Source organism: Paroedura picta, chromosome 8 (assembly GCF_049243985.1).
Source record: "Paroedura picta isolate Pp20150507F chromosome 8, Ppicta_v3.0, whole genome shotgun sequence".
In the NCBI taxonomy this organism is placed as follows: domain Eukaryota; kingdom Metazoa; phylum Chordata; class Lepidosauria; order Squamata; family Gekkonidae; genus Paroedura; species Paroedura picta.
The window spans coordinates 12,926,295-12,946,816 of NC_135376.1; the positions used below are offsets into that span (position 1 = coordinate 12,926,295).

Here is a 20,522-nt window from a genome sequence, read left to right on the forward strand (position 1 = left end):
GTGGAGACCACCAAGGAGGGCTCTGCAGAGGAAGGCAATGGCCAACCACCTCTGCTTCTCCCTTGCCTTGAGAGCCTCTTGCTGGGGGAAGCTAAGCAGGGTCTTTACTTGAATGGAGACCACCAAGGTGGGCTCTGCAGAGGAAGGCAATGGCCAACCATCTCTGCTTCTCCCTTGCCTTGAGAGCCCCTTGCTGGGAGAAGCTAAGCAGAGTCTTTACTTGAGTGGAGACCACCAAGGAGGGCTCTGCAGAGGAAGGCAATGGCCAACCACCTCTGCTTCTCCCTTGCCTTGAGAGCCTCTTGCTGGGGGAAGCTAAGCAGGGTCTTTACTTGAATGGAGACCACCAAGGTGGGCTCTGCAGAGGAAGGCAATGGCCAACCACTTCTGCTTCTCATTTGGCTTGAAAGCCCCATGCTGGTATCTCCATAAATCAGCTGGGCCTTGATGGCACTTTGCACACACCTTATACCTACTCTAGAGCCTCTTGTGGTGCAGAGTGGTAAGGCAGCTGTCTGAAAGCTTTGCCCATGAGGCTGAGAGTTCAATCCCAGCAGCCGGCTCAATGTTGACTCAGCCTTCCATCCTTCCGAGGTCGGTAAAATGAGTACCCAGCTTGCTGGGGGTTAAACGGTAATGACTGGGGAAGGCACTGGCAAACCACCCCGTATTGTCTGCCATGAAAACGCTAGAGGGCGTCACCCCAAGGGTCAGACATGACTCAGTGCTTGCACAGGGAATACCTTTACCTTTACCTTTTATACCTACTCTAAATAGGCTATTCAAATGGCCTTAGATAGACCCTTTCCTACCCTTCTCATACTTCTCAAACTACCCTTCTCATACATTACTTCTTAGAACCCAGGTTGAAGGTACTGAATTCCTCGTTCAGTCCCTACACAGAGTTACACTCTTCTAAGCCCATTCACTTCAGTGGACTTGTGGGGTGGAATTCTGTTTAGGATTGCATTGTCACCTCCACGCAACAACTGCTACTTTGGACAAATTTGTAGAGTGATAAATCCGCAGCTAAATGGATCCTCTAAATCCAACTCTGAACACCATTTACAGGGATAAAACCGAGGTTGCCTGTTGTTTCACATCTTGCCGTTGAGTACCCAAGGTCACCTGGACAGGTATTATAGTGCAAGGCAGGCCAGACGTCAAAAGGTAGCTCAGAAGTGCAAAGATGGTGCCTCAATCAAAAGCTATCGCTGTGCATCTTCTCTCTGGGTAGATTGATGGCATGGAGAAATGTGCCCAATCTGAGCACAGAACCAGTCATTTTAATGCAGCCACAGTCTGGAAAACAGCCTGAATAGCCCAAACAAGCCTGAGGGCATCAGAGCACAGGAGCTAAGCAGGGTTCACTGTGGTTAGTACTTGGATAAGAGACCACCACCAGAGGCAGCCAACAGCAAACCCCCTCTCCCATCACTTGCCTTGAAAACCCCATAGAGATTGCTGTAAGTTGGTCATAACTTGTGTTGTTGTTACATCACAGCTGACTTAGGGCAATCCTGTGGGGTTTTCAAGACAAGAACAGTTCAGAGGTAGGTTGCCATTGTGTGCCTCTGTGTGGCCCCGATAGTCACTGGTGGTCTCCCATCCAAATATAGACCAGGAGCAACCCCGCTCAGCTTCCAAAATTCGACAAGTGTCGGCTGGTCTGTGCTATCCAGCATTGAAAGTGTACACATTGGGGAATGCACTTTCAATGTGCTTTTGCACCTGGATTTCCCTTTGCAGAACTGGAAAATCCACCTCTAAAGTGCACTGAAATGTGCATTATCCAACATGTGCAGAATGGGCCCGAGTTATAATTATAAGTTATAACTATTTCATTATATAATTAGAAGAAGAGGAAGAGTTGGTTCATATATGCCGCTTTTCCCTACCCAAAGGAGGCTCAAACCGGCTTACAGTCGCCTTCCCTTTCCTCTCCCGACAACAGACTCCCTGTGAAGGAGGTGAGGCTGAGAGAGCCCTGATATTCCTGCTCAGTCAGAACAGTTTTATCAGTGCTGTGGCGAGCCCAAGGTCACCCATCTGGCTGCATGTGGGGGAGCGCAGAATCGAACCCAGCATGCCAGATTAGAAGTCCGCACTCCTAACCACTACACCAAACTGGCTCTCCAATTACTGCCATGGAGCAACCATATCATAAACTGTGCTCAAAGGAAAGCCATCTTGTAGTTTCTGTGTCAACGGGGTTCAAATTAAGAGATGTATGGTGGACTAATATCAGGCCTAGACATCGGCAATCAGCCTGCCGCAAGGAGCTGGGGGGTATCATGAATGCTTTTCAAGCTGCCATCCATTGGGTTGGAGTCATGACTCAATGGTAGAACATCTCTTGTGCATGCAAAAGGTTCCAGGTTCAATCTAATTAGAAGGATCAGGTAATAGGTGATGTGAAAGGCCTCAACCTGAAACCCTGAGTAGACAATACTGGATATACCAAAGGTCTAACTCAATAGAAGGTAGCTTTGTGCATCTTCTCTTGCTCGATCAAAGCCAAAATCTAAAATAAAAATCTGGCCCATTTTATGCGCATTGTCAAAGAAATGTTTCCAAGCATGAAAGAATCACATCCCCTCTTTCCTTTGCATTTTCCATTCATTTCCCAAGATCAGAGAGACCCAATTTTATCTTACAAAAATTACAGATTTCACCCATATCAGAGCATAGTGTGATAGCTTTAATTACCTTTAATTACAATTACCCAGGGCTGCCTTGCCTTGGGACGTCCTTATTCTTTCGAGCAGAAAGGCCACTTTTAATGAGCTTTGAGTGTGGATCGAGTTTTGAGTAACTTTTTAAATACCAGCAGCCATTTCTATGAAGCGTTCCACCTAACGTGGCTTTCCCCACTCATCAAGAGAGGGCCTCTGTAGATAGTGGATACCGACCGTCTCAAAGAACACCCACGCGTTACGCTTTTCTTTCTCTTGTTCGCTTAACATTCTAGCCCTTGTTAGGATTGTTCCAGGGTTGGGAATAAATTAAATTCAGAGACGGCATCAAGCCCTGGTAGGTGAACTGTCCCGCTCTGTAGATGAAAGTTAAAATGGGCTTATTGTCCTTCGTGGAAGTACGGCTGATGAGACCCACACGAAAACCCGTACATGAGGGAGACGTGCTGAGGCTGTGAGGCGTTATTCAACACCGCTCTACCTCTGGCGGCTTTAAAAGAACGTTTGTTAAAAACAAAACCAATAATCTAAACCCCCCCCGCCCATGAATATACTATGTACATTGGCCTAGATGTCTTAAGAACTTGGAAGTTCCTTCACCCAGAGGGAAGGGCACTGTACTTATTAATATAAATTATAATATTCTGAGGAGACATCAAAAGATACAAAGGCATCGCCACAGGGCTACATCTCTCTTTCTTTGAGCTACTTCTAGCCTGGGTTCTGTTTTATGAAAATTATGGATGGATGGATGGATGGATGGATGGATGGATGGATGGATGGATGGATGGATGGATGGATGGGTGGGTGGGTGGGTGGGTGGGTGGGTGGGTGGGTGGGTGGGTGGATGGATGGATGGATGGATGGGTGGGTGGGTGGATGGATGGATGGATGGATGGATGGGTGGGTGGGTGGATGGATGGATGGATGGATGGATGGGTGGGTGGGTGGGTGGAGGGAGGGAGGGAGGGAGGGAGGGATTGCGCTGCCAGGGGTTTTATAAGTCATAATTGCACATTATTGTTATTTTACTGGAGTTTTAGTGTAAATTGCCATGATCTGGCTTGGACGAGGAGTGACAATCAATACATCAATTAAACAAATAAAACCATTTTAGTCCGCAAAATGTTGTTTTGTGCTGTTTTTACCACCTTAGTGGGAATCTCACCGCCAGGGAGGGTCGTAGGGGTTATATTGTCTTAGGGGATTTTATGGGGGTTTTATTATTGTTACCTGCCCCAAGCCACTGTGTGGGAGTGGTGGGTTATAACCTGAAACATAAATAAAAATAAATATGATTGACAGCAGAATTTGTGGACAAGATGGGTGGTCTAATGCAGTGGTCCCCAACCTTTTTATCACCGGGGACCACTCAATGCTTGACAATTTTACTGAGGCCCGGTGGGTTTACTCCTCTACTCTCAACCACTGCCCTAACGCTCTCTAATCGCTATGATAATGTTTAAACATCCCTTCAAAATAAGATACAGACACGCCACAACAATGAACATAATGAACATTTTATTTTCATGGAAATTTTAACTCATGACAATGACAAATCAATGGGAACGCTGAGCTTGTTTCTCTGCAACAAGATAGTCCCATCTGGGAGTGATGGGAGACAATGACACCCGAAGAGTGTTGTGAAGGGCCGGGAGGGATGAAGTGAAGGGCCGGGGGGGGGGAAGAAGGCGTCCTTCGCGGCCCACCTCCAATTAGTCAACGGACCACATGTGGCCCGTAGCCCACAGGTTGGGGATCGCTAGTCTAATGTTCATTTTGTTTATAAATGTTTATTACCTGATGTGTGTTTTCCCACTTATGCCTTGAGATGTGGGGAGCGGTTTCGTAGGTGAGTGGCACATCACACGTGCTCCCAAACCATCTTCGACATCAGCTCCGTAAACGAATGTTCTAGTCATCTCAAACCTATTTAAAGATCGTGATAGTCTTTTGACTAGACATATATTCTCTCTGCAAGCTATTAAAGCACTTCTGGCCTCGGGTGATTCATCTCTGTGTCTTGTTGGAGGGAAGTGGAGGAGAGATGGGAACAGTAAGAGCATTCCTCTCAAACAGAATGTGCTTGACGGGGCTGGCTGGCTCTTGAGGCAGAAGAGCTTGGTGGAGTTCTCTAGGTTTCTAAAATATTTTGCTGTGTGTGTTTGAAGACTTTTTGCCATCTGAAAGTAACAAACCCAAGCTCTGTATGAAAGATTTGGGGAAATTTTTTTGTTTTTTTTAAAGCGAGCACACTGGAATGTTTTTCCATGGGAATAAATTACCTCGAGTTTGAGAGATCGTGCTTAAGGCTGCCTTCCTGCCAGATAATTGGTTGATCTGCTTGGTGCTACTTCCTGTTCTCCCGAGAGGGGAGAAATGGAAGGCCAATAAAGCAGCGATATTTTAAAAACCTGACGTAGCATTTTTTTGAGTGAGTCTTAAAAGAATTGCTAGCACCCCTGTGATGCTGCAAGAAGCTAATGTGGAAGAAGAAAGGCTGCTTGGGTCCTCACCTGGTCACCATGGAGGACCTATATCCAGCCTGTGCTGAGGCAGCTGCATTGGTTGCCAAACTTGGCCCGGATCAGGTTCAAGGTTTTGGTTTTGAGCTTGGCCTCTACATACCTGAGGGACCACTTGTCTCCTTATGCTCCCTGTGGGGCCCTTTGCTCTGTGGGTCCTAATCTGTTGGTGCTTCCTGGGCCCAGGGAAATCTGCCTGACCTCAATGAGAGCCACGGCTTTTTGCTCCTGGCCCCAGCCTGGTAGAATGAGCTCCCGGAAGAACTGAGGACCCTGATAGAGCTGTCACCAGTTCCACAGGACCTGTAGAATGGAATTCTTCTGCCAGGTCCTGGTTTGAGGCCAGAGTAAGAGCAAAGTGCCTCCCCCCTCCCAGGCTACATCACACACATCGTTGCTCCCCACCCTGGCTGATGTGCTCAGGAGTTAGAGGGTATTTTTGGCTGGCATTCTTGGAGGGTTGGGGTTTTAATTGGGATTTTATTAACTCATCAATGTTTTTATTGTATGCTGCCATGAATCCTTGGAGCAGTGGCGGGGTATAAATCCACTTAGTCTGAGGAAGAGTGCTTGCACTTGAAAGCTCACGCCTTGAATAAATCTTTGTTGGTCTTAAAGGTGCGACTGGACTCTGATCTTGTAGTGCAAGGTTGTGTTGGACTAGGGTCAAAAAACCCTGTGCCATGGAAGCTTGCGGGGTGATCTTGGGCCCGTCGCACACTGCTCAGCCTAATCTGCATCCCGGGGGGGTTGTGAGAATCAAATGGAGAGGAGAGTGATGGAATCTGCTTTGGGAACAAAGTTGAGTTCAAGCATGGGGCTGTAGGAACAGGCGTTTGCTCTCCCCTTTCTTTGTGGTTTGAAGTGTCTGTCACAGGGATTCCCAACCAGGGGGTCTGTGGGAGTCCTGAAGGGGGTCCGCGGGAGCTCTGAAGTGGCAAGGTGTGGGGATGGTCTGGCCTATCTTCTCAGCTCCTACTCCCCCCCCCTCCCCAGCCTACATGAGGCAGAACCGCCATAGTAGTAGTAAAGACGGTAATAAAGTCGGAGGTAGTGATGTCACTTCTGGGGCGTGGCCAGCTGTCATCACTTCAGGGGCTCCTCAAAGTCAAGGAGGGGGGAATGAGATGCCCCCCCCCCAGATCCTTGTGGGTTCCCTCTTGCCGTTATTATTTTCTGTCTGGTTCAGAGTCCGGGACACTGTTGACCCCACACCCTTTGTCTCTCCTCAGCAGAAGCTCCTTGCTCGTTGCTCTGCATTAACCTAGTTAGAGAGTCTTCCAGAGTGCAAAATAAATCATGAGGCTCCCAGGTTTGCATTTCAGGCACCTTTTAAAAAAATGACGGCGCCTGTTTTGCCACTGCTGGCCATGGAGGGGGGGGGGAGGCACTAGCGACCTCCCGCACCAGGATCTTTATAAATACGCAGGCTCCCTTTTCTCAGGGGCTAAGAAGGAAGTGATTTATTGACTGGAGGGAATTGCAGGTGCCTCCATGTGCTTTGTTTTGCTACACCGCGATAGCAAAGATAATATTCCGCTTCACTTTCGGCAGTGGCTCAGCCTGGAGTGCAGGTAAGTAGAAGCCCAATCGATTTCTTAAAAGAGTGTCCCTCCCCACCCCCTGCCAAACCCTCCCTGCTGTGACGGTTTGAACATTAAGGCTTGAATGGCTGAGAAATCTGGGCCTGGCTCCCTAATTAGGCAGAGGTCTCTGTTTGGAAGCTCTTTGCAGAGCTCTAATAATTAGCCGTGTCACTTTGGCTTAATGATAGTTCCCAGAATAGGGTGTTTTTGACTGCCAGACTATTGTTGATCCTGTCGGCCTGCGCGTGCCAAGCTGCCATTGGCTCCAGATTGAAGACTGAATCAGGTCCAAGGTGCTGGTCTTGCCCTTTAAGGCCCTAAACCAGCCTTTCTCAACTTATTTGCCATTGAGAAACCCCTGAAACATTCCTCAGGCTTTCAGGAACCCCAGAAGTGGTTCGATCCTGCAGAATATGGCTGGGAAGCATCACTATGTACACACCCACTCAGGGCTCCTTGTCCCACCCCCTTCAAGGCCTGTTACTGGCCACTTACTGGGAGGAGGGGGTCAGCATGGCCATATATGGTCACATCACCGCTGTGAGGCCTTCCAGGGAATGGATGGATGGATGGATGGATGGATGGATGGATGCTTAACAATTTAAAAAATGTAAACAATTAGCTTCCACCCTTTCAGGAAACCCTTCCAGGGTTGTCACGAAACCCTAGTTGAAAAAAGCCTCCCCTCAATAGTCCTAGACCTTCATACCTGAGGGATCACCTCCTCCCTGTTGCACAAACTTGGACACACAAAACATTCTCAGGATGCCTGGCCCCAGATTAATTAAACTGGCCTCAACCTAATCCAGGGCTTCCTTGGCCCTCCCACCAGCCTGGTGAAAGGACCTCCCAAGTGAGATCGAGGCCCTGTGGGACCTACCACAAATCTGCAGAGCCAGAAAGACAGAGCTACTCCACAAAACTTATGGTTGAGGCCTACGGATTCACCATCAACAACTGGTCTCTCTACAAGCAAACAAACCAAAATAGGAACATGCAGAAATAACATCTAGATTAAGGTGACCATATTGTGCCACTTTTGGAGGGACATCTGGGGGCACCTGGCAAATTGTACTTAAGTTGAAATTAAAAAATATATTTTACAATACTATTTTTGCGTTCTATGAAACTTTTTGTTGCTCCATATAGACTATGTTTTTAATCAAGAACCCCCCCCCCCCGGTCAATGGTGTCCCGCTATACCAATATTCAAATCTGGTCACCTTGATCTAGATGCCTCCTACTGACAAATATACAGCACTTTGTTCCCAAATAACCACTGGCATATGAAATAGAAACAAATTTGACAAGCTCCTAACTTTTTAATATTAACTGTTCTAACGTTTAATGTTTGTCTTTAAATTTTAATGAACAAATGTTTTAAATCTGTCATTACAAATGTTGCAAGTCACTGCCCTGGGGAAGGGCGGCATATAAATGGGATAAATAAATGAATAAATATGCATGCCGATTCTCGGATGTCCTGTCCCACTTGAGTGTGACCAAGCGTGCAAACAAAGCAGTTGAAAAGGGCCCACTGAATTCACGATTCTGCCTTCTGTTAGCCCTGTTCACATGTGCACCCTTGCCCTGAACACATATATTTTTGTTTGTATGAAAAAGCCAACCAGTATTCACTTCACAAAACAAATTCGTGCCTCGGTAAATGTGGAGTTTCAACGACATTTTCAGCTGTATGGGTGTTAAACTCAAAAGATAAGCCACCTGTTGTTGTTAGGTGAGAAGTCGTGTCCGACCCATCGCGACCCCATGGACAATGATCCTCCAGGCCTTCCTGTCCTCCACCATTCCCCGGAGTCCATTTAAGTTTGCACCGACTGCTTCATTGACTCCATCCAGCCACCTCATTCTCTGTCGTCCCCTTCTTCTTTTGCCCTCGATCGCTCCCAGCATTAGGCTCTTCTCCAGGGAGTCCTTCCTTCTCATGAGGTGGCCAAAGTATTTGAGTTTCTGGGTACTGGGCAAGACTTAGCAAAAAAATGTTGGCTGGATCCAAACAACTGATTATGCACAATGGATAATTTATAGTTTTGCTTCCTCTATCAACAATATGGAGGGAGGCATCTATAAAACATGTTATGTGTGACAGAGATCATACGTCTCCTCTGATCATAAAATACAAATTGCAGGATCATGTAGCCCCGACTTGCCTTGGGGTTGGGCCAGGGAGTCAGTGTGGGTTAACCCTTTGGCCTCCACCAGTTTTCCTGATATAAGCGCTCTCTCAGCCTCACCCACCCCACAGGGTGTCTGTTGTGGGGAGAGGAATGGGAAGGTGACTGTAAGCCGCTTTGAGCCTCCTTCGGGTAGGGAAAAGCGGCATATAAGAACCAACTCTTCTTCTTCTTCTTCTTCTTCTTCTTCTTCATCTATTTGCCAGGAATTGAGAGGGCCGGATGCCATGATCTTTGTTTTCTTGATGTTGAGTTTCAAGCCAACTTTTGCACTCTCCTCCTTCCCCCGCATCAACAGGCTCTTTAATTCCTCTTCACTTTCTGCCATTAGAGTGGTATCATCTGCATATCTGAGGTTGTTGATATTTCTCCCTGCAATCTTGATCCCAATTTGTGATTGCTCTAATCCCGCCTTTCTCATGATGTGCAGGAGGGCATAAGGAGATGACGGTCCTGCAGAAGTGAAGGGCCCAGATCACAGATGGCCTTAAAGGTTAACACCAAAACCTTGAACCTGATCTGGGTCTCAACCAGCAACCGATGCAGCTGCCTCAGCACAGGCTGGATATGGGTCCTCCAAGACGTTCCAATGAGGACTCAAACAGCTGTATTTTGCATAACCATGTTTGAGCTGAGTTGATCTTGTGAAGTCAGAGCAGATAAACTTGCCATACTCACCAAGAACTGGACAACTCCCATGCATTCCTAGCCTCTTCTTCCCCATCAACAACATCGCCTTCTTCCGTTCTGCTTCCTCACTGCAGCTTGATCTATTTTATTAGGTGGCTTTGAAGCTGCCACATACAAAGCTTTTTCATCATGATGGCAATAATTGGAGAACTACCCCTCACAAAACATGGAAGACAAATTTGTATATTTGTGTCTTATCTTCTGGTATTCAGCTATCCTTCCTTTCTCTCCCAAGCAAAGTAATACTGGATTCTGTCAGGAAGTGTCACCAATATTTGAGCCTCCCAGTAACCAGATATTAGGTCAGTTAACTAATCAAAAGTAGAAACCAGCAGCAGGAATTCAGCAGAGAGATGCTCTCACCCCCCCCCCCCCCCCACGTTTTGAAATTCGCATATGAACACTCCCATCCTTGGCCAGTTCCCCAGTGTGAACAAAACTAATGGGCACCCCCCCCCCCCATTTAATAGCAGCTGAATAGATTGTGTGTTGCTAGGATATGCAACACGTGTGCTATTTTACAGTATTGTTTCTGGGATTTTGGTGTTTTAAAAAAAAGGAAATCGTGGTGTTAAGCTGTCAAAGAGTCAACTGAGCAATGTCAACAGTTCAGTTTATTTACAAAGTTCCTGCCAATACAGAATGTAAAAAAAATACAGAAGTGGCACAATTTACACAACCAAGTAGCTGCAATTGAAAGAATCAAAAGTCCCATCCACCCACCCACCTGCCTCTAAATATAGGCAACAAGAAACCAAGTTAATGACATGCAGAAACTTCGTTTTGAGAGCATGTTCTGAAATCTTGATCGTTCTAAAATGCTTAAATTACAAAGAAAACAGAGGAAGAGGGGGAAATAGGGTGACTTTTTAAATGTAAGCCTAGGAATGGAAAAAAAAAATAGCAGCAATAGATGTTGGAAGTCAGATCTACATCTTCATACAGAAATCTGTGCATGAACGGTCTGTGTATCTATATAAGTGTTTCAATAAGTGTTGGAGATAGCTTTTAAAATTGGTCTCCGTTCAAGGACTATAAATACAATTAATTACAGTGATTGTTTTCGGAGGGGGAGGGCTTTGCCACTTTGTCAGACAAATTAATCCTAGCAGCTAATGGGAGGTCGAATCCATTTATATATAGGTGGAAATGCTGCATGCTTCCATCAAACCAACAACCACCATGCAGCACCACTATGCCAGAAGCCGAGTCAAGCTCCCGCAAAGCTACTTAGACCGTCTATAGAAGCAGGTTTCATGCGAGCGCTGGAAGCATGAAGCATTTTAAACACTGGTTCCTGTATCAGTAAGGTTAAATGCATCCGACTGATAAATATACAACGTCCCTTTCAGAAGCAAACTTCACTTTTCTCAGCCAGGAGAGGTGAGCGACTCCTATAGTTATATTTATTTAGTAAATGGTTCCAATGACTCTTTCTTTAAGGAGCCTGACACGAGCAAAATATTTCCATCATACAATAGGGTAATCTGTGCAAAAAGAATCCTTATCATCCTTACCAAGCCCCAATCATCCTCTTTGTTTCCTGGACAAATCAGACCTTCCTTGGCGATGAGCTTAGTGTTATCTAAAAATCTAGCTAACGGCTCTCTAAGTGCTAACTAAGTACCCCCATTCCTGTCAGTAACTGGTTGCTTGAAGGCTCCATCCCTCGCCCATTTCATATCAAATGAGTCGTGGATCGACTTAAAGTATGGCTCCTCTTTTCAAAGGCTGATGGAAGGTTGATCAGGGAAGGTGAGTGAATGCCCTGAGGAAAGAAACCAAGAAGAAAGGTTAACAATACACTTATCCTGCAGGCAGAAATAAGTCTTGACGGGAGGATAAAGAACCTAGGAACAATTTTTTTAAAAAAATAAAAAGCAGGGAGAAACTTGTCCATTTTTCCTATTTAGGGTTTTTGTGTTTTACCCCTTTGGAATGATTTTAGAGAATTTTTCATTTGCCCCATCTTGAATCTGCTGGAGGTTCTAGAAAGCTGCCCAAATTGTAATGCTTTTAAGCCAGCCCTCTTCGGAGGGGAACATGCTTCGCATTTAACGCTGCTTAGACGCTTCCCACATAAGCCTTTTATCCCCATGAGCTTCATGTTTTTGCGCTACAAACGTCTTTCCAGGTTTTCCAACATCAAGGTCCTGGTGCACAGTCAAGCTTCAAGACAAACAAGACCTTGTTCAATGCATATCCACCCCACAGGTCTTTCTGCCCCAGAAGCATTTCCAAGCATACATGAAAAGTACCAATTTGCCTTTAGCTGGGAGGTCAAAAAGCTCCCAACCTTCGAGTTCTAAAAACACTCCAATGTTAATTTTTATACTGACACGCTTCAAGGCTTGTTTCTCTACATTTTGATGACCCGCTACCAGTTCCGGCAATGTGCCGGCTGAAATCAAACTGTACCCTTCCACCAGGAGAAGTCTGCTCAGAGCATTTCCCTGGCACAAGACAGAAGAGAGTCTCATGACAAGGCAATGCTCCTTCCACCAGAAGTGAAAAAGAATAGTGAGATTAGAACACCTAACCATCTCCTACCGCCCCACCTCCAGGTTGCCATCTCATTTAGATCCTGTGAGGGGGGGAGAGGGAAGCAGGGCCGTGCATGCGCATTTGCGCCATGCGCAGCCACAAACATGCATGCACGGGGGGCTGCGCATGAGCGGCCGGGCAATCGCCCTCCCCGCCACCACCGGTCCGCAGCCTCAAGAAGGTTGCAGACCGCTGCTTTAGTTCATGTTCAACCCTAGTTGTGTAGGCCATTATGAGAGAAATGGATCCTGGAACATGGCAGGCAAACCCACCAAGCTTTCAGCTCACCTACCCTTTGTGACTACGCAGCTATTCAGATCACAATTTTAGACAACTTGCAAAGAAAACAATCAGACTAGTGTTTGTGATGACTACTTGGTTAACCGAAGAATGAACCAAGAAACTCATGTGAGGAAGAAGACCATGAACAAAGACCAAGAATATCCCAGCACCTGAAGGGGAATGCACAGACCATGTGCCATATTGAAGCAAAGCCACAGTGCCCCCCCCCCAAAGTGCTCAACAGGAGATTATAGAGCTCACTTTAGGCGATGCTCTTGTGGTTACCACACTCATCAATCTTGGTGGTGATGATCGGGCACGGCCTGCCCAAGGAATGGCTGTCTAACCATTCAGAGCTGGAAGCAACTCGCCCTTCTAGCTCAAGGGAAGTGGAGATCACGGGTTGAGGCCTAGCACTTTGGGAGGTCCCATCCAAAGAGTTGGATCGCTGCACGCTAACAATGCGCTTAACTGAGCCGCTCAAGCTGTATGTGGAAGAGCAGCGAGTCATCTAAAGACACAACGCGAAGAGTTAAATCCACAGGTTGCACTAGATCCAGGTTTAAAGCTTTTGCATCTCAGCCTTCTCCCAACTCCATTTATGCAGCTGAACAAACAAAGCAGCCGAGCTAGCGTGCCCTTCCCAAGGGCAACACATTAACAGGCTTCCGTTGAACCCTTCCACCTGACACGCTCAGAATCAGCTTGAATGAGATTTTATCCTTTCAGAGATTATGTTACTGTACCGGGAAGGCTGTAATCATCGCAATTCAGTATTTAAGTAATGCGCACCTTCGGAAAGGAGTCCATTTTCGACGAAAAGGCCGTGCAGCTGGAAGCCGCCAGCTGCATTTATGCCGAGAAAAGCAAATACTGAAGGACTTCCGTCTCCAAGGAGAGATCCTGAGGTGCGCATAACCGCCACTTCATTTCAGCCTTCGGCGCTGGGTTTACAACCAGCGGACACACCGGTTACAAAACATCTTCAGCGTGCCAAAACGAGTTGGCCGGCTTCGATGGCACGGTGGGATACAGGAGTGCAGCGCGGTCTAGCCTGTACCAACAGCGGCATGGAAATTCAGCTCACATCAGCAACTAGCTCTGAACCATTGCCAAGGGCTCTTATCCACCCACCACAGTAATGATATACTTAATGTTTGGACACCGCTTTGAAGGCTCCAAAGCGCTTCACGTGTACATTCTGTAAATACGAATTACAAGCACCACGTAAGGGGCTTACATCACCCCGAGGATTATGGCTCGCTTGCTTCCTTACCAGTCTTTCAGTAAAATAATACAAGGCTGAACTTCAGAGGTACAGGAACAGCAAGCTGCCCCCCCCCCCAATAAAAACCCCTATTTTTGTTGTAACCCCATGCCAAGTTGAATTTCGGAACGTTGGGGTTTTATTTCTAATGCAGGAAAACATAATCTAACCCTCTAGATCAGGCTTTCTCAGCCAGGGTTTCTTGACGGCCCTGGGAGGGTTTCTTATGTGGGTGAGGGTTAATTAATTTTTAAGTATTTCTTTAAATTTGTTAAAACATTTCTTGGGTGAGATCCCCATATATGGCCCTGTTGACCCCCCCATCACCCTCCCAAAATGGCCAATAGTGGGCCTGGAGGGGGTGGGAAAAGGACGGGCCCAAGGTGGACGCATACACAGCTCTGGTTCCCAACCGTATTCTGCACAATTGTGCCACTTCTGGGGTTTCTCGAAGCCTGAAGACTGTTTCAGGGGTTTCTAAACGGTAAAAAAGTTGAGAAAGGCCTCTCTAGATCCAAAGTTCTAAAAAAACAGCCCATGGTTAAACAACACAAATCCTTCAGCTGCAGGATCCAAAAAAGCTGCCTTGTTTTCTTGGCTCCCAAAACAGCCATCTAGTTTTAAGTGCCAGAACTATGGAAGCCAGCAGAGGAGCGATTTGGTTCCAGTCTGCCATAGGTCAGGGATGGGCCTCCCAGCACCCACGCTTGTAGCCACAGGTGAGCTTGCAAAGCAGAGGGTCTTCCTGGGGCTCAGCTTGGCTCTCATGGGACTGCCTCGTCTTTTCCTGGCTCAGAAACAGAGCAGCGGATCTCAATTTCTGCTTTCAACTAAAGCAAAGAAAGCAGCTTGCTTGCTTTCATCCGCACAGCTGCAGGGGCTGCTTATATTCTGCCTGTATCATCTTTATGTTTTGTTTTGTGTTCTTTCAATGAAGCTTCTCTCTAAATTTGTTGTTTTCTAATAAAGACGGAGTTTAAAGCGGGGGGGGGGGGAGGAAGAACACCCAAAAAAACAGCTGCAGGGCTTGTGCCCACGCATCCCTCTCATCCTGCCACGGTTCCAACGGCAGCAGGAGGAAAACATACAAGTAGTCTCTTCTCCCCTTGGGTGGGGGCCAAAGAGGGAAGGTTTTATTGTTCAGCGTATCTGGAGCTTCTACCACATATTTGGAACCCCTAGTGCAAGTGGCTTTGGAGCATTGTTTGAGGAGTGAGCCGCTTTGTGGTTACCTGGAAGGATGCTACAGGCAACCGTGGCTCACTCAAGTGAGCCAGTTCGGTGTAGCGGTTAGGAGTGCGGACTTGTAACCTGGCATGTCAGGTTCGATTCTGCACTCCCCCACGTGCAGCCAGCTGGGTGACCTTGGGCTCGCCACGGCATTGATAAAACTGTTCTGACCGGGCAGTGATATCAGCGCTCTCTCAGCCTCACCCACCTCACAGGGTGTCTGTTGTGGGGAGAGGAAAGGGGAGGTGAATGTAAGCCGCTTTGGGCCTCCTTCGGTAGGGAAAAGCGGCATATAAGAACCAACTCTTCTTCTTCTACCACTATTAAGTCAAAGGGCAGAAACTGAACTAGGGACTCGGCTCACAGCTTAGCATGCGGCACTGTGCTGCGCCAGTTCCCAGCCCTGTGATACAAAATCCCTGCCCACCCCTCTTCTGCCGACATGGAAATTCAGGAGCTGACACAGCAGGTAACTTGCTCAGAGCCTCCTGATAAAAGTACAAAAGTAGGCCAAGAGTGAATTTTAGCACCCAGTTCTGAGCCAGGCTGTGTCCAACCGACTTCCCTTTCTTGTGTGAAGACTGTATGGCTAACTCCTCTCCTGTGTTCACTTTGTGTCTTTGGCCTGCAAAGCCTATTAATGCAGCCTAAGGGAATTCAGTGCTATGGTAGGCTCCATCCACGCAGCACCACGAGTGAGGAAAGGAGGCCTGAAAAGGTGGACCTGGAGGGTCAGCAAAGCATGCAAGCACTTTGTGACAGTGTGCGAGCGTGGCTACAGTATTAAGCAAAACAAGTGAACATTCATGGCCCGAGCAGGAGGGCGAGGAGGAATTCTCTTGACCTCATAAATCCCCCAGGGAGCTGAACGAGTGATATTGTGAAGCCTGTTTATGTAAATTTAAGACAGATGGTGCCGAGCTCTTGCTTGACGTGATGCAAATTCTTTGTGTGGCCTTCCCATAGGGAGAGATGTAGTGGTGCAAAAGGCAGGCCATCAACAGCTGGTTCTTCTGTGGCCTGGCGAGCAACAGGTACAGTGGTTCAGCACCAAAGTGCAGTGCCCCAAGTTCTAGCTCTTGCCACATGGTCAGAGTAATGCCGTAAATACCCTCCCCCCCCAAATCATGACAAATATCCTACTCATGAGTTCTGTGAGATTACTGCATTCTAGGAGGCCCCGGCAAACCACCCCGTATTGAGTCTGCCAAGAAAACGCTAGAGGGCGTCACCCCAAGGGTCAGACATGACTCGGTGCTTGCACAGGGGATACCTTTACCTTTACCTTTACCTTTAGGAGGCCCCAAATTCAGGCCGCTCTTGAGACTTGCAGTTATAAACAGATTTTTTTTTTTTTTTGTGGCTGAAGAATTTGGCAACTTCTCACCTCAGTGCTTGAAAAGAGGATCTCTTAGCTTCAAGAGAGTCGATTCTACCACGCTAAAGGTACTATATTATGGAGCGTAGCCACCATGTGCATGCTCTGCTTCCGGATGGTAACTACTGTAATGGTAAAGGCAAAGGTATCCCCTGTGCAAGCACCGGGTCATGCTTGACCCTTGGGGTGACGCCCTCCAGCGTTTTCATGGCAGACTCAATACGGGGTGGTTTGCCAGTGCCTTCCCCAGTCATTACCGTTTACCCCCCAGCAGCAAGCTGGGTACTCATTTTACCGACCTCGGAAGGATGGAAGGCTGAGTCAACCTTGAGCTGGCTGCTGGGATTGAACTCCTAGCCTCATGGGCAGACAGCTTCAGACAGCATATTGCTGCCTTACCACTCTGCGCCACAAGAGGCCCTGACTTCAGAAAGATTAGCATGACACGTACTCTGAGATTACCAAGGAGGAGTTCATCCGGAATCTAATGTCCTTTACTCAACAACGTATTGAAATTGTGGGATTCCCTAGGGGAGGATAGAGGCATGGCCGTGAGCATTAGCAGGTTTTAAAGGGGATTATGGAGATTCATGGAGGGTAGCGTCCACCAGTGGTTACGGCCAGTAGTGTATAAACAAAGCCTCCATATGCAGAGGAAGTGAACCCCAGAATACCAGTGCTAGGAGGCAACACGAGGAGAAGGATTTGCCCTGTGTGTCCTCTGTTCACAGGCGCTCCAGGGGAAAGAGCTGGCCACTGGGTGAAACAGGATTCTGTTCTCACATTCTTACATCCAGTCTTGAAGTTTGCTGTTTGCAGCCTCCAAGCTGCCCTTCTTGACGTCTGCTGGACCTAAAGACTCTCACACTTCTTCCAGCACTGCACTATCCAGGGTACAGTGAAGAACTATGCCAAGTAAGGTCCATACAGCAATGCCAGAGCTTTGTAAAGCTTTTACTTCAACCAGCCTGTTTTCAATTCTCAATATCCCTGATGCAACAGAAGTGATATCGAGCTGTTAAAAGCTACTGTCTCCCCTGTGTTTTTAGTATTTTTAATTTAGGACGGTGGCGTATTTACTGAGTCATTTACTTGTCCATCCTGAAAGTCGCGGGGCTTCCCTTGATAGGCACTGAGAAGCACTGAGAGCTGGTTCCCTCAGTGATGAGCTGATACAGCAATGAACGTCACAAGCTTCCAGTACTGAATCTACCCACGGAGGAGACAACTTACGGCGAGTGACGACGTGCTGGCCAGGCGTCCCCCTAAGTGATTCTCGCCTGTTGTGCAGAAACCCTTTCCTTCAACGCTGCTGTGTGCGATCAGAGCCCTGCGTAGGGCTCTCTTGGGCGTCTTGGAGAAAGAGAAGGCTCGGGTAACCTGCGGAAGTTGACAAGAGACAGCTTAAGTCAAGCTTCAGGGAAGACTGTCAAACAGAGCCTGTGATCACTGTACTTAACAACCCGGAGTCTGATTCCTGGGCAGCATTTGAGAGCCGCTTTTCGATGATGTTTTCAAACCACGCCTTGAGTGTGATTTGCACTGCCTGTCTCTAGCCAAAACAGAGCAGCCACCACCTTAGCACTGTTGTCCATTCCAGCTTTGCACCTCTCTGTCCTCGGCAGTTTCTAAAGAGCTGTTTTCTTACCAAAGAAAGTCTTCCTCACACCAGCCATGGAAACTGAAACTGGCTATCGGCAGTCGTATGAAACACCCTTAAGGGGAGAAAAGAAATCAGCAGAAAGCTCCCTGCAAAGTTTATTTTAGACCTGCTTAGCCACTTTTGCGCCCAACTTAGTGTCTCCGTGGCAGCAAAGATTAAAGCGCACATAACGATAACAAGATTCAAAACGTATATAAAAATATAAAACTATTTAAAACAAAACACACAAACACACGGGCAGGAGGGAAGGGTCAAGGAGACGTAGGGGTGGAACGCCAGACAAAACAAAGAAGTCTTCCGTTGCTGACGGAAGGCAATAGAGGAAGAATTTCCGTGTTTCGTGATGTTAGGGCCACTACTGAGAAGTCCCTGGGAGGGGGAGTTGCCCCCTACCTAGCCTCAGATGGGGAGGGGCACCTGAAGCAGGGCCTCTAAAGTTGACAGTGTTCTGGCAGTTAAGTTGGGAATAGGATGTCCTTAAGATATGCTGGCCCCAGGCAGCAAGTTAGGCTTAGTGTTCAAAATTCAAAATGACACGAACAGACAGACATAAATGTCACTTTGAATTTTGAACAATTTGCTGTACTGGGTTATTCATTCTCTCTTCAGAAGCACGGACTGTGCACAAAGCATCCTTTCATTGAGTTGGAAGGCCTAAAAGCATATTCCTCCCAAAGGGTTTCCTGGATCCTGCCCAGTACATTAAAAAGTAACTTTTCTCTGCCGCAAGAAGTAGTGGTGGCTACAAACACAGGCAGCTATGATGGATTGCCCTGAAAAAGCCTGTAAGGGCTGTGTAAACAGGTAATGGACTGTGAAGAGCTAATGCCTCAAAGAGCCAAAGAAACTTGAGTGTTAGGCTGCTTAAAGGAAGTTGATTAGTTACTGTCAGTTGAGTAGAGAAAGACTTCTAGGAAAATCAATCTGAGTCTAGCCCTGATGGGGTTTCTGTTTAGCACTGACTGTGAGCAGTTTAACCACACAGAGAACTGGGAAGGTTGGCAAGGAAAAGTGGGTAGATTAATGAAGACTCTCATTTGAAACATAACTTCTAGAGAAGTGATTCCCTAACCAGTAAAAAAGGAGACAACTCTAAAGAGTGGTGTGTTAGAGACTACCTGCTGAAACATGAAGAATCAGTTAAACTCCAGGAATATACTGGAACAAAGGTCTCATCTTAAAGACCATGTGAAAAGTTTACGAAGCTCTCAATTGCTTGAAACATATGAACCACAGTCTGTGCCTATATTGATTTACCTATATTGATTTACCTCGGAGTTTATTATTGATTTAGTTCTAACCTTTTAACCTTGATTTTACCTGACCTTTCCCTATCTATGTTGAATAAAATAGTGTTATTTTGAACGTTAAGAGCCTTTTGTGTGCCATTTCACAACTAGAAGGAAGGAAAAATGGAGGGAAAACCTTGCCTCTGAGGGAGGAAAGTGGGCTAGGTCGTCATAACAGCTTCAAGAAGAGGAGCTGCTTTTTACAACCCAAAGAATCTCAAAGCAGCTTACAATCGCCTACCCTACCCCTCCCATCAACAGACAGTCTGTGAGGCAGGCAAGGCTGAGAGCTGGCCAAAGGTTACTCAGTTGGCTGCATATGGAGGAGTGAGGAATCAAAGCCAATTCTCCAGATTACAGGCTGCTGCTCTTAACCACTATACCAAGTTGGCTCCTTAAAAAGAAGGGATTGAATAAATAAATGGAAGAGAGATCCATCAGTAGCTATTTGCCATAGGATCTAGATGGAGCTCTATGACTGGGGTAGTGATGCTCTGTACTCTTGGTGCTTGGAGAGGCAACAGAGAAAGGGCTCCTGGTCATGCTGATGGACCTCCTGATGGTTTTGGCTACTGAGTGACACGTTATGTTGGACTACATGGGCCACTGGCTTGATCCAACATGGCTTATGTTCTTGAGTCAAGCATTTATTGGACCCCCTCACCTTTTTGGATGTTTTCTTTATGGCCCGGGATGCCCTGCTCAATGTACTGTCCATATCCTTTGTGTTTACTTCAATGGAATCAGGATCAGTAGCATAAATAAGGTTTTCCTGTAAAGAAAAAAAACCCATCAAGAATTAGCTTGCAGACAAAACCAAATAATCTTGGACTTACAATACACATTTCAAAGATCCAAGTATACTAAAATCCTCAAGCTTCAAGTGCAATGTCCCTCCTTATGCATAACAAGGCTAAATGCTATACCTCCATCACCACCTGAGAGCATTTCACTGCTCAGACAGCAAGTAGGGAAGTGTTCTCAGAAAGCTAAGGCCTTTGCTGCCACCCTGAGGGACATGTGTGTCGCAGCACAAGTGTTTCAAAAAATAAGCTCCATTCTAGTCAGAAGATGGGGAAGTTTTAAGATCTCCATTTACAAGAAGACTAAAATTAGACTGCTTAGATATTACAATGAAAACGTAAAGTTACAGTTTTGAAAAGACTGCCAAATAGCA

At 46.8% G+C, this 20,522-nt stretch overlaps 1 protein-coding gene across 11 annotated transcripts in view; it reads right to left on the reverse strand.

Moving 5' to 3' along the window:
• Positions 1–10,288: 10,288 nt before the first annotated feature.
• Positions 10,289–20,522, reverse strand: part of ECT2 (epithelial cell transforming 2) — a 50,801-nt gene continuing 40,567 nt past the window's right edge. For 7 of the 11 annotated variants that reach the window (XM_077348384.1, XM_077348389.1, XM_077348387.1 and 4 more), the window contains 4 exons: positions 20,010–20,117; positions 17,627–17,773; positions 12,780–13,029; positions 10,289–11,460 (listed from right to left, as the gene is read on the reverse strand). In XM_077348384.1, coding sequence (XP_077204499.1) covers positions 12,781–13,029; positions 17,627–17,773; positions 20,010–20,117 — 504 coding nt within the window. In that variant the 3' untranslated portion in view covers positions 10,289–11,460; position 12,780. The remainder of the gene's footprint in view (positions 11,461–12,779; positions 13,030–17,626; positions 17,774–20,009; positions 20,118–20,522) is intronic. The other 4 variants (XM_077348394.1, XM_077348391.1, XM_077348392.1 and 1 more) reach the window with 1 other exon arrangement.